Raw genomic sequence first — 12,751 nt, forward strand, 5'->3', positions numbered from 1 at the left:
CAGGGTTTCTCTGTGTAGCCCTGGCTGTCGTGGAACTCACTCTGTAAACCAGGTTGGCCTGCCTCTGCCTCCCAAGGACTGGGATTAAAGGCGTGTGCCACCACTGCCTGGCAAGGGGTTTGGTGTTTTTTTGTTTTGTTTTGTTTGGATTTACTTTTACTTTTATGCTTCTGCGTTGTCAGCAGCCTTACTAGAGATGAGAAGGAGCTGACAAACTTTGCAGTCTCAGGACTGGCGCGAATTAACTTCCTGCAAATGCGTGAAGCCGGGACCCTAGCTTGCGCCCTGTGCCGGCCCCGCCTCTCCCGCGCGGTGGGCGTGGCCCGAGCTCTCCATAGGCCCCGCCCCTGCGGCCAAGTGGGCGTGGCCCAGGCCCTGCCGGTGCTGTCCGGAACTCCAGAGCTGCTGCAGGAGGTCCCGGAGGTCCGTGCCCATGGCCGCCGTGTTGCTCGCCCGGGCCCGTGGCCCTCTCGGCAGAGGTGAGTGCGTCCGCGGAGCCCCGGGGCCGGTCACAGGGCGGAGATCTTGGGGCCCGTCCTGCTGTGGCCCCGGGCGGACGAGCGGGCAGCAGCCCCGCGGCTGCGCGCGGCCTTTGTCCTAGTTCTGTAGTCTCTGGACAGAGCAAGGCCCAGGCTCTGCAGGGATCCGGGCTCCTGCTCGGCCCGATTCCTGTGGGTCCCTCATCGCCAGCTCCCCTTTCCGCGGCCCTATCCACACCCCTACCCTCATTTCAACTCCAGCTGAGGTTCTGGGTGAGTTGGTCCTCCGTGGCGGGGGCCCTGGTATTGAACTCCGACCTATGACCTTGGACATGTCTCTCAACCTCTCCGCATCAAGTGGTCCAAGAGCAAACTGTTTCCAACCCCAGCGCTGTATTAAATCACAGGATGCATCGTGGTTGGCATCTAACATGTGTTTCCATAACGTTAGCATTTAGTTATTTTTAATAGTGTTTTGTCTCATCTGTGGCAGCCCTGACACTGTGGCCACCGCTTCCTTTGGCTAAACCAAATCCACATAAACAGACCCGTGTTAAATCAGCCATTAGCACTTCTTTAATCCTTCTAGGGAGCTGAGTTCTCTTCTTGTCCACATTTTTTAGCACTCCAGACCCAGTGAAACTTAAAACCCATTTCCGAGATGTTGTAAATGGGATTATATGGAGGATTGAAGTGTTTAACCCAGAGCAGTTAAGCATTCAGTTAGCCTGGGCTTTTCTGTAACAGCTGTTGACATTGTATCAATAAAGTTTTTTTTTTTTCCTTTGAGACCCAGGTTGGGGGTGGGGAGAAGTACTCTATTTTTTTTCTTTAAAAGTTTATTTTTGTTTTATGTGTGTAAGTGTTTTGCCTGTGTGGGTGCTTGCATAAGTGTGCCATGTCCCACAGAGGCCGGAAGAGTGTGTTTGATCCCCTGGAACTTGAGTTACGGAAAATCATAAGCCAGTCTCTGGGGGTGAGAACTGCCCCGTTCCTCTAAAAGAGCACAAGTGCTCTTGTCTCCCTACCCCGGGGATGAATGAAATCTTGACCTACTGTGTAGGCTAGCCCCAACTCCAGGCCACCTCAGCGTTTGCTCTTCTGAGAGAAGAACTGAGATCAGATCCCTGCACCGTGTAGGGCAGCTCATAATCCCCTGTGACTCCAGGTCCAGGGGATCTGACGCCCTCTTCTGGCCTCAGTGGGTACCTGCATGCATGTGTATAACAAACAGATCCACAGACACATGAAGAGAAACAAGTTTCAAGATCTTTCTCAGTGTCCTCCCCTAACTCCATTCTCTGATAGCTCTCCGTGTTCGGGACTGGCGAAGGCTACATACCGTTTACCAGTCTGTGGAACTGCCCGAGACACACCAGATGTTGCGCCAGACATGCCGTGACTTTGCCGAGAAGGAGCTGGCCCCCATTGCAGCACAGCTGGACAAAGAGCATCTCTTCCCCACAGCTCAGGTGAGAGCGGCAGCCAGTGGTGGCAGGCAGCCCCAGGCTCCACGACCTCGGGTGGGAGGCTCAGAGCACGCTCTGAACTGGCCCCTAGGCAAGATTTGTGGACTTTTTAAAAAAGATGTATTTATTAATTTAGTGTGTCTATATATGCCTGTTTGTCTGTCTGGGTATTAAGTGCATGTCTGGCCTGTCAGGGCCAGAAGATAACATGATATGTCCTGAAACTGCAGTTACAAGCAGTTATGGGTGCTGGGAATTGAACCCTGGTCCTCTGCCAAAGCACCAAGTGCTCTTACCCTCTGCGCCATCTCTCCAGCCCCTGTTTTGTTTTCTTGAGACAGGCTGCCAGTATGCAGCCCTGACTGACTGGCCTGGAACTTTTGCTGTATAGATGAGACTGGCCTCAGACGCACAGAACTCTCCCTGCGTTGTCTCTTGTGTGTTGATAAAGGCACGTCCCGCCACCCTTGTCACGACGGACCTCTGAATACAGAGGTCATATTTTTGTAAACAGTATCATCATCATGGGTGTGTGTGTGTGACATGTGTGTGCATGTTGTCTGCCATGGCCTGGGTGGGGATGTCAGGGGACAACGGTAGGAGTGGGTTCTCTTCTTTCACCATGTCACAAGCTTGACATGGATTGTAGGGGTCAGCCTTGGGTCATCCGGCTTGGCAGGCGCGCTGCCCACTGGGCCAGCTCCTGTAATTGGTTTCTTTTGATTGGTTTTATTTATGTGTATGTGTGTGAGAGTGTGTGTCAGGTACGTGCAGGTGAGAAGAGGGATTTGAACTCAGGACCTCTGGAAGAGCAGCCAGAGAATGAAGACCTGCAGCTTCCTGGGTTTTGTAGTGTGTGGACCTAGGGGCCTACTTGCCAAGACCCTCACGGACTTCGTCTTTCCATCTCCACTTGTGTGTGGCACGGTCATACTCAGTCCTGTGACCAGCGATCCCATCCTGGGGACGTGTCTGACAAGATGGGGGACCTCGCTCACCCACAGACATGCAAGGAGCGTTCGGATAAGCTTTCCTTTTTAACAGTGAAAGTGGGGAAAGAGGTTCACAGAAGGAATGAGAACCTAGAGCAAAGAGCTGGGTGTGGTGGCGCACGCCCTTGGGGCCAGCCTGGTCTACATAATGAGTTCTGGGCCAGCCAGGGCTACACCCTGTCTGGAAAACAAACAAAAGGCAACAGGAATTTAGATGGTTAAGCATGATGTATTGCTGAGGCTGCGGCAGGAAGATCCAAGTTCCAAGTCAGCCTGAGCTAATCGTGAGGCAAAACGCAATCAGTCAAAAACCCTGTGAAATCCCCAAATCAATAAAAGCAAAGGCATAGCCGGGGGCAGTGGTGGCGCACACCTTTAATCCCAGCACTTGGGAGGCAGAGGCAGGCAGATCTCTGAGTTCGCGGCCAGCCTGGTCTACAGAGTGAGTTCCAGGACAGCCAGGGCTACACAGAGGAACCCTGTCTCGAAAAACCAAAAAAGAGCTGGAGAGATGGCTCAGCAGTTAAGAGCACTGACTGCTTTTCCGAAGGTCCTGAGTTCAAATCCCAGGAATTACATGGTTACTCACAACCATCTGTAATGGGATCTGTCGCCCTCTTCTGTGGTGTCTGAAGACAGCAACAGTGTATTTACATATAATAAATAAATCTTAAAAAAAAGAAAAACCAGAAAAAAAAAAGCAAAGTCATTATCATCATCATCGTAATAACAACCCTTGCAGCTGATGTCTGTGTACCCCAGGGGGTTTACTTGAACGTAACCCATGTTCTCTTCGAGGTAGCACTTTGGAGTTCATCATAATCTCAAGTTTCTGCTGAGAAACCAAGGCCAGAGGTGACATTCTGTGAGACAGAATTCTCAGGAACAGACTTTTGAGCCGCCTCGGCTGGTTCCCCGCTGAGGAGTGTTTTATTCTCATAAGATCATAACAGCAGGTCGACAGAAGGGCCGAGGGGCGGCCACTGCGAGAACGTGGGCCAGACTCGGGGAGAAGGCCGGCGCCAATGCCTGCCTTTTGGCTGTTTCACAACCAAACTGGACTTCAGTCTTTTTACACCTAAACTAACAAAGGGAAGAAAGAAATGAGTTTACAGTACCAGCGTTTACAGCCAGCTCCGAGCCTTTAACCTTGAAATGGCAATCTTCTTTAGGGTGGCCAGCAGAGCTAGGTTTACAGTCCTGGGCCTTACAGGGACCTGGCACTCGAAGCGCCTTCTCAGTGAAGGGAAACAATGTTTTAAAATAGTTTTTTATAAACTTAAAAAATATATTTGTGTGTGTACGGGTGTTGTGTGGGTGTACATGTCTGGACACCATGTGTGTGTCTGGTGTGCAAGGAGCCAGAAGAGGGACATTGAATCTCCCAGGGCCTCGGGGGACAGAAGAGGGCACTGAATTTCCCAGGGACTCGGGGGACAGATGGTTTTGAGCTGCTATGTGGGGTCTGGGAAGGGAACCTGGGTCCCCTGAGGGAGCAGCTGGTGCTCTTTTTTTTAAAAAAGATTTATTATATGTGAGTATACTGTAGCTGTCTTCAGACACACCAGAAGAGGGCTTCAGATCTCATTACAGATGGTCGTGAGCCACCATGTGGTTGCTGGGATTTGAACTCAGGACCTTTGGAAGAGCAGTCAGTGCTCTTAACCACTGGGCCATCTCTCCAGCCTTGAATAAAAGGTCTAATGGGCCGGGTGGTGGTGGCGCACGACTGTAATCCCAGCACTCTGGGAGGCAGAGGCAGGCAGATTTCTGAGTTCGAGGCCAGCCTGGTCTATAGAGTGAGTTCCAGGACAGCCAGGGTTACACAGAGAAACCCTGTCTCGAAACAAACAAATCCAAAAAAAAAAAAAAAAGATCTAATGGTAGTGACCGCTCTACTGTCCCTTGCCTCTTGCCTCGGATCTCGATGGGCGCTGGCTTGGGTCATTCTCCTGAAGTCCGGTGGGCCCTGCTGTGGGCCACCCGTCTCCGGACATCAGGCTAATTAAGAGGTGCAGGGATCTACTGTATCCTCAGGGGCCGAGCTGAGTGATGGAAGAAGTGGGTTAAGATTCTCTTTGTTCAGTTTAGCCCCACCCACCCACGCCTTAACCGTAGTCACGCCTTAAGCGTAGTCTGTTCTCACAGAGAAATGCCAGGCTCTTGTCACGTGTTCTTTTGCTCCCTGGCCCTGGGTCTACAACAGTAGGGGGAAAACCAAAACTCCACAAGGTGCCTATCCTCTTGGTCAGGGAAAAAGACAATAGTAACGAGGATATTAATAGACAGGGATGTGCGGCAGGGTTCAGCAGACAAAAGGAGGTCAGAAGGAGGGTAGAAACCGCCCACGGAGGTTACTTCCGACAGAGTAAACAGCGAGACACGCACACTGGTAGGTCCTGAGGTGTGCGTGCGTGTGCGCGCGTGCGTGCGTGCTTGTGTGTGTGTGCGCGTGTGTGTGCGTGCGTGCGTACGTGCATGCATGCGTGTGTGTGTGTGTGTGTGTGTGTGTATGTGTGTGCGCGTGCGCGCGCGTGCGTGCTCATGTACACATGCACATAGGGACTGAAGAAAAGCCAGTGTGGCAGAAAGCTTTCTGCTTCTTACCTCCAAGTTCCCCATCGGGCACCCTCTGCCTTCTGCAGCTGTGGGCTGAGGTGCAAGCCTTGTCAAGAGTGGGCGCTGCGTGGCTGGAGTGGGTGGCGCTGCACGCACACGTCTCGGCTGGGAGAGTGCGGGCAGTGTGGCTGCTCAGGGTCCGAGGCCTGAGCGCGCAGGGCCTGCCTCGGCTGGAGAGCTGGGGAGAGCAGGGGAAGCAGCTGTCCCTGGTGTGACCTCTCCTCCTGGGACCAGGTGAAGAAGATGGGGGACCTGGGGCTGCTGGCTATGGATGTGCCGGAGGAGCTGAGCGGGGCGGGCCTGGATTACCTGGCCTACTCCATCGCCCTGGAGGAGATCAGCCGCGCCTGCGCCTCCACTGGAGTTATTATGAGCGTCAACAACGTGAGTCTTTCGGGGTGGTGGGACACAGTTGGGGGAGCTGCGTGCCTATGTGTGGACCTTGGCCATGCATCTCTGCAGTCAAGCCCGGCCAGCCCTGCCTTCTGGGCTTGTCTCCTGAGTCCTTAGTCCCCAGGGAGGGCCTCTGGAGAGAGGAAAGATCTGGGGTGGCCTCACCTCTCCGCTGTCCCGTCAGTCTCTCTACTTGGGACCCATCCTGAAGTTTGGAACCTCACAGCAGAAGCAACAGTGGATCACCCCGTTCACCAGTGGTGACAAAATCGGCTGTTTTGCCCTCAGTGAGCCAGGTACTGCACCGTGCAGGGTCCTCTGTCACCTTACCTCAGAATCAGGGTGACCGGCAGAAGCCACGTGCTCCCAGAGGGAGAGGTAGGCCTGGGGGCTATTGTTCTAGAGTCTTGAACCATTGGAGCAGGCCCCCGGTTGACTGGCTAGGATGGGTGCAGCTGCCTAGATGTACCAGGAGGGTGTGTGTGTGTGTGTGTGTGTGTGTGTGTAAGGTTCTCACGCCTGTTATGATCCCCGTGTCCAGTGGACCAGGCGTTGAAGGTTTGGTCCAAGGTCCCAGCTTTAGAGCCCAAGTCGCAGGGACTTTGTGCTTGGCAGCCAGGGCTTCAAGCACGATGCCCTGTGCCTTGAGGGATGGGGCCCCTCTGTTCCTGGCAGGTAACGGCAGTGACGCTGGAGCCGCTTCCACCACTGCCCGGGAAGAGGGTGACTCGTGGGTCCTCAACGGCACCAAAGCCTGGATCACCAACTCCTGGGAGGCTTCTGCCACCGTGGTGTTTGCCAGCACGGACAGGTCCCGGCAGAACAAGGTGGGGCAGCAGAGCCCGGGTGGGGCAGCAGACCCCGGGAGGGCCAGCAGACCCCGGGTGGGGCAGCAGAGGGTACAGGGCCTGGAGGGGACGGGCTTGTGCAGCCGGCGGCTCCAGCAGCGGCTCTGCAGACTCACGCTAGCTTTTGGGACCTTCCAGGGTATCAGTGCCTTCCTGGTTCCCATGCCAACTCCCGGGCTTACGCTGGGCAAGAAGGAAGACAAGCTGGGCATCCGGGCCTCATCCACAGCCAACCTCATCTTTGAGGACTGTCGCATCCCCAAGGAGAACCTGCTCGGGGAGCCTGGGATGGGCTTCAAAATAGCCATGGTGAGCCTGGCTACAGGGCAGCACCCCGGGGCCGGGCCCTGGGCCCGGCCTGCAGCTACTGACTGGGCGGTCCCCACAGCAAACCCTGGACATGGGCCGCATCGGCATCGCCTCCCAGGCCCTGGGCATTGCCCAGGCCTCCCTGGATTGTGCTGTGAAATACGCCGAGAACCGCAATGCCTTCGGGGCGCCCCTCACCAAGCTCCAGAACATCCAGGTAGGGCTTGGTGGGGGCGGGCGTCCCGGGAGCTGGGCACCGGGCTCGGGAAGGGAAGGGAAGCTCGCTCCTCAGTCGCTCGTCTCACCCCTCCCAGCCTCCCCCTACCTCTGCCACCCCCGCCACTCCTACCCCATCCCCATCGGTTGACGGGTGGGGCTGGGTTTGTTGCAGTTCAAGCTGGCAGACATGGCCCTGGCCCTGGAGAGTGCCCGCCTGCTGACCTGGCGCGCCGCCATGCTGAAGGACAATAAGAAGCCCTTCACCAAGGTGCCCGTGGGTGGGACGGGCTCCCCGGAGCCAGGGGGTCCCGCTGAGAGCGAGCGAAGGCGTTGACTTGGCCATTCTTGGGGGGTAGGAGTCCGCCATGGCCAAGCTGGCAGCGTCGGAGGCCGCAACCGCCATCAGCCACCAGGTGAGCGCCCAGCCCTGTGACGCTCCCCGACGTCCCCGTCCCCAGCGTGGGCCCCGGCTCCCTCCAGCGCCTGCTTCCCCTCTTAGGCCATCCAGATCCTGGGCGGCATGGGCTACGTGACAGAGATGCCAGCCGAGCGGTACTACCGGGATGCCCGCATCACCGAGATCTACGAAGGCACCAGCGAAATCCAGAGGCTGGTGATCGCTGGGCACCTGCTCCGCAGCTACCGGAGCTGAGTCCTTGTGGGACCCGCCTGCCCGCGGACCGAGCAGAGGGCACCTCCCGGTCAGAGCAGGAAGGGGCCTCCGGTCTGCCTGTCCTGCCCTCACCAGCTCCCAGTCGGCCTGGGGGAAGTCTGTCTCAGGGAGAGGGAGGCCAGCGCCTGTGGCCTGCGACCCAGAAGAAACCGGTTGTCAGCTCAGTTCTGAGCTCGGCCACCCCTTCACCCCCTCCGCTCCCCCACCCACAGTGCCTTCATTTGAGCCGCCGCCCGCTGCAGGCAGGGCCATGGAGAGCCGGATGACCCCTGCCCTCCGAGGCAAGAACACAAGGGACAGGACAGGGGCCAGGAGGGGGAGGGGTGGCCCAGATGGCTCGGAGCTTCAGAGTGTGAGTCCCCAGGGTTGTCGTGGGAAGGCTGGGGGCTGGGTCATAGGACACTCGCTAGAGGTCAGCTGAGCGCAGGTGGGGTTCCGCTGGGCAGCTCCAGGACGGCCTGAGAGAATAAAGCTCACCTGTGCCCCGCCCGTGTCCTGTGTCTTTCCTCAGGCCAAAGCCCACACCCAACAGTGTGTGTGTGTGTGTGTGTGTGTGTGTGTGTGTGGTGTATCCTTGTGCGAGGGTGGTATCCTTGCTTGGGAAGGCTGTGTCTGTCACCTGGGTGAGTGCAGGAGCAGCCAGCAGGGATGTCTGGGATCCTCAGACGGGCTGGAGGGCGTGTCCCAGTCTCCCAGTGAGCAGGTGGGCAGGGGAGGGGCACAGGAGCTGTCAGGTGTGGATTGCTGTGTCTTTCCTAGACCCTAAGTGACAGGGACATTGTGTGAGCTTCATCCTGGGAGTCTAATAGATTCTGGTCGTGCCGCTCACTGCTCCGGGGTGTAGGTGTGGCAGGCACACCCGTGGCTGAGGAAGCTTCCTTGCCATGCTGAGGGCCGAGCATGTTCCAGGTGAGTGCTGGAGGGTTTTCTCGTCCACTGTGTCTAGGTTCCCCGATCTGACTCTTCTGTGGGCTCAAGTGCAAGCCAGAGATACAGGGAGCAGAGCGGGTCCCGCCACCACTGAGTCACACCGTCAGGTGGGAACATTGTGAACCAGGAACTATGGGTACAGGTGTCCAGAGGGTTCCCTGGCCCCTCTAGCTTTGTAGCACTGGCTCCCGCCAAGGTGTACATGAGGGACTGAGGTGTGTGGCCAGGAGGGCGAAGGGAGCCCAAACTGATTCTGCGCCTGACCGGGATCTGGCTGTCACTCTGCCTCATCGATTCTAAGGGTTGTCACAGCCTTGTGACACAATGAGCTGGATGTCCCAAGCAGGGAAATGGGTCCGCTGTAGCCAAAGAGCTCCCCCGCGTGGGTTTCTGTATCTCAGGACTAGTGCCGAGCCTCAGGGTGCGGGGCAAGCCGGGAGCACCCCTTTCCACGGTGAAGTAACTGGAGATTTAAGCTGAGGCCTGGTCCGCACACTGGGATGTTTAAAGGGCTGGGCTCAGTCTGCCTGCTGCTCTGCAGGGTGGCGGCTTTGGCAGCGTGGCTTTCCAAAGGACACGCCTGCTCACTTAGGGCTACTGTGCTGAACCCTTCCCTTGGGTGTATTTGAACCTGAATTGTTGAGGAGTCAGTTCCAGATACACCAGTCCTTTACGCCGATGTTTTCCAGCAGGTGCAAGGCCTAAAGACAGTTAGTTGCGAGATGGGACAGTTGCCTGAGACGGGAACTTATTCTCAGGGTTACCGGGTGCTGTTGGCCTGGGATCAGGCACCGAATTTGGCTCAAAGTCACCTGGGATGGCACATCACAAGTTACTTTGTGGCAGAGATGTTTTTGAAGAGTCCAGGCTGGTGGCTATACTGGCTGGTTTTGTGTCAACTTGACCCAGGCTGGAGTTGTCATAGAGAAAGAATCTTCAGGTGAGGAAATGCCTCCATGAGATCCAGCTGTGGGGCATTTTCTCAATTAGTGATCAAGTGGGGAGGGTCCCTTGTGGGTTCCCCACATTGGCCCACATTGTGGGTATCCCTGGGTTGGTAGTCTTGGGTTCTATTAGAGAGGAGGCTGAGCAAGCCAGGGGAAGCAAGCCAGTAAGAAACATCCCTCCATGGCCTCTGCATCAGCTCCTGCTTCCTGACCTGCTTGAGTTGCAGTCCTGACTTCCTTTGGTGATGAACTGCAACGTGGAAGTGTAAGCTCAATAAACCCTTTCCTCCCCAACTTGCTTCTTGGTCACATTGTTTGGTGCAGGAATAGAAACCCTGACAAAGACACAAGCCAGTCTCTAAGTTTCTGTTTTTTTGCTTTTTGAGAAGGCGTCTCTACACACAGCCCTGACTGTCCTGAAAAATCTGTGTAGATCAGGCTAGCCTCAAACTCAGAGATCCACCTGCCTCTGCATCCAGAGTGCTGGGATTAAAGGCGCATACTGCTACAGTCATCATATTTTAATAATTTAAAAATTTTAAGTGTGTGCATTTGTGTGTGTGTGTGTATGCATGGCAGTGTGGCGATCAGGGGACAGCTCTGAATTCTCTTTTTAAATCAGGTCACCAGTCCTGACAGCAAGGACCTTTAGCCACCAAAACACTCACTGGTTCCTCCATATTTTGAGGTATGGGGGATTGAATCTATGACTTTACCCAGACTAGGCAGGTGATCTACACATAAGCTGTAGGCCCACCCCGGTGTTTGACTTTCTCAATGGTCAGTCGCAGCAACAGCGTGGTGTTGGGTTACGGCCATTTCCCTGCATGGGATACTATTTCATTCATCCTTATTTTTATTTTTATTTTACTTAATTTACTTAATTTATTTGTTTATTGTTTTTTTTTCAAGGCAGGGTTTCTCTGTGTAGCCCTGGCTGTCCTGGATCTCACTCTGTAGACCAGGCTGTCCTCGAATTCACAGAGAGATGGGCCTGCCTTGGCCTCCCGAATGCTGGAGTGACCGGTGCTGTGATGTCCAGGCTGATGTCACACCCTGCTGGAGTGACCGGTGCTGTGATGTCCAGGCTGATGTCACACCCTGCTGGAGTGACCGGTGCTGTGATGTCCAGGCTGATGTCACACCCTGCTGGAGTGACCGGTGCTGATGGGTGTCCAGGCTGATGTCACACCCTGCTGGAGTGACCGGTGCTGTGATGTCCAGGCTAATGTCACACCCTGCTGGAGTGACCGGTGCTGTGATGAGTTCGTGGCTGCAGCAACTCTTCCGGCTCATTCTGGGGAGTGGCGCAGAAGAATTCTTTGTTTCTTCTTTTTTTTTCTATTCTTTTTTTAATTCAATATATTTTTTATTTACATTTCAAATGATTTCCCCTTTTTGGCCCCCCACTCCCCGAAAGTCACATAAGCCCTCTTCCCTCCCCCTGCTCTCCCATCCACCCTTATTGTTTCTTATAGCTCGCCTTGAACTGGCCTTGGCTCAAGCTGGGTGAAGGAGCATGCCACCGCTGAGCCGCACGCCGGGCTTCTCTTCCTGTGTGTGGGTGGGCAGGCCAGGTCACCTCAGGCGACATTCCGAGATGTGCACGCTGTTGTTGAGACTTGTCTCTTACTGGGACTTGGAGCTTGCTGAGATTAGGGCTGGGCAGCCAGTGCAGCCTGGGGACTCACCTGCCCCACCCAGCCAGGGTTAAAGACATGCCACCGGGTCAGGCTTCATTAAAGGCCTCAGGTGGGGCTCGAACCCGGGTCCTCATGCTTGCTCGGCAAGCGGTTTACCTGGCTGGGCTGTCTCACCAACCTCTCCCTCATGTCTCTAAGCTGCTCAGCGTGACCTTGAATGAGCTATCCTTCTGCCTCGGCCTCCTGGGCTGACAGGATGGGTGACCACCACCCTTGTCCAGCTGTTGTTGATTTTCTTGGTGTGAGAGGTCAACTCAGTGCAGGTTGTATCTGCAGCTCCAGTGGATGAGGACGTGTGTCCTTTTGTGTAATTATTGATTTGTTTGTACATGTTTTTAAAGGTGTGTTTTTGGTGGTGTGTGTGTATGTATGTATGTATGTATGTATGTATGTATGTATGTATGTGTGTGTGTGTGTGTGTGTGTGTGTGTGTGTCTATGCTCCTGCATGCAGTACCTATGGAGGCCAGAAGAGGGCAGGGGAGTACTCAGGTGTTACGTTACAGGTGTTTGTGAGCGAACCCGTGGGTGTTCACCACTGAGCCATCTCTCCTGCCCTGGTCTGTTCAATCCACCTGAGCCTCGCTGAGGAGATTTCTTAGAGTTTGATGCTGGGTTTCTAATGTGCTGTGTCCTCGGCTCATCAACCCTCCTCTGGATGACTGACTCGTCTCTTCCTCATGCCAATAATTGCTTCCTTTGTTGTGCAAAAGATTTTTAATTTGTTGCAGCTGTATCCTTCAATCCTTTCTTTTCCCTTTTTGTTACTTTTCCCTTTCTTTGTTTCTTTTTTTTTGAGACAGGGTTTCTCTGTGTATTCCTGGCTGTCCTGGAACTCACTCTGTAGACCAGGCTGGCCTCGAACTCAGAAATCCGCCTCCCTCTGCCTCCCAAGTGCTGGGGATTAAAGGTATGCTTCAGAAAGACACAGTTTTATTGTCCTTAGTGTTTATACTTCCTCAGGATAACTGATCACATGGTTTTCTAGTCATCCTTACATTCCATACATTCATAGTGAGTTTCAGGCAACATTTCGTGTCATAGACCAGCGAGACTTAGGGAGTTACAGCGGGAGTGTTTGCGCATCTTTCCATTAAGCATGTACCTGACTAACATTCATTCTCTGTTACTAGCTCCATAAATTCACCATCAGTTTAAAGCAGTAATTTTT

The 12,751-nt window shown here is 54.6% G+C and overlaps 2 protein-coding genes across 5 annotated transcripts in view; one reads left to right on the forward strand and one right to left on the reverse strand.

Annotated features, from left to right (window-relative positions):
- The window catches only part of LOC127673034 (2'-5'-oligoadenylate synthase-like protein 1), a 449,062-nt gene that overhangs the window by 250,875 nt on the left and 185,436 nt on the right, over positions 1-12,751 (reverse strand). The window lies entirely within an intron of this gene.
- Acads (acyl-CoA dehydrogenase short chain) lies at positions 367-8,490 on the forward strand. Its single transcript, XM_052168593.1, has 10 exons — positions 367-479; positions 1,788-1,951; positions 5,794-5,943; positions 6,137-6,248; positions 6,628-6,779; positions 6,939-7,109; positions 7,189-7,326; positions 7,501-7,596; positions 7,685-7,741; positions 7,828-8,490. The coding sequence occupies exons 1-10, from the start codon at positions 434-436 to the stop codon at positions 7,978-7,980; spliced, it is 1,239 nt and encodes a 412-aa protein (XP_052024553.1). The 5' UTR covers positions 367-433; the 3' UTR covers positions 7,981-8,490.

This window comes from Apodemus sylvaticus, chromosome 22 (assembly GCF_947179515.1).
Source record: "Apodemus sylvaticus chromosome 22, mApoSyl1.1, whole genome shotgun sequence".
NCBI classification, from domain to species: domain Eukaryota; kingdom Metazoa; phylum Chordata; class Mammalia; order Rodentia; family Muridae; genus Apodemus; species Apodemus sylvaticus.

Coding starts and splice junctions, on each gene's coding strand:
- Acads (XM_052168593.1), top strand. CDS start 434: ATGGCCGCCGTGTTGCTCGCCCGGGCCCGTGGCCCTCTCGGCAGAG. Junction 1,952..5,793: donor ATCTCTTCCCCACAGCTCAG/GTGAGAGCGGCA, acceptor TCCTGGGACCAG/GTGAAGAAGATGGGGGACCT. Junction 7,597..7,684: donor ATAAGAAGCCCTTCACCAAG/GTGCCCGTGGGT, acceptor CTTGGGGGGTAG/GAGTCCGCCATGGCCAAGCT.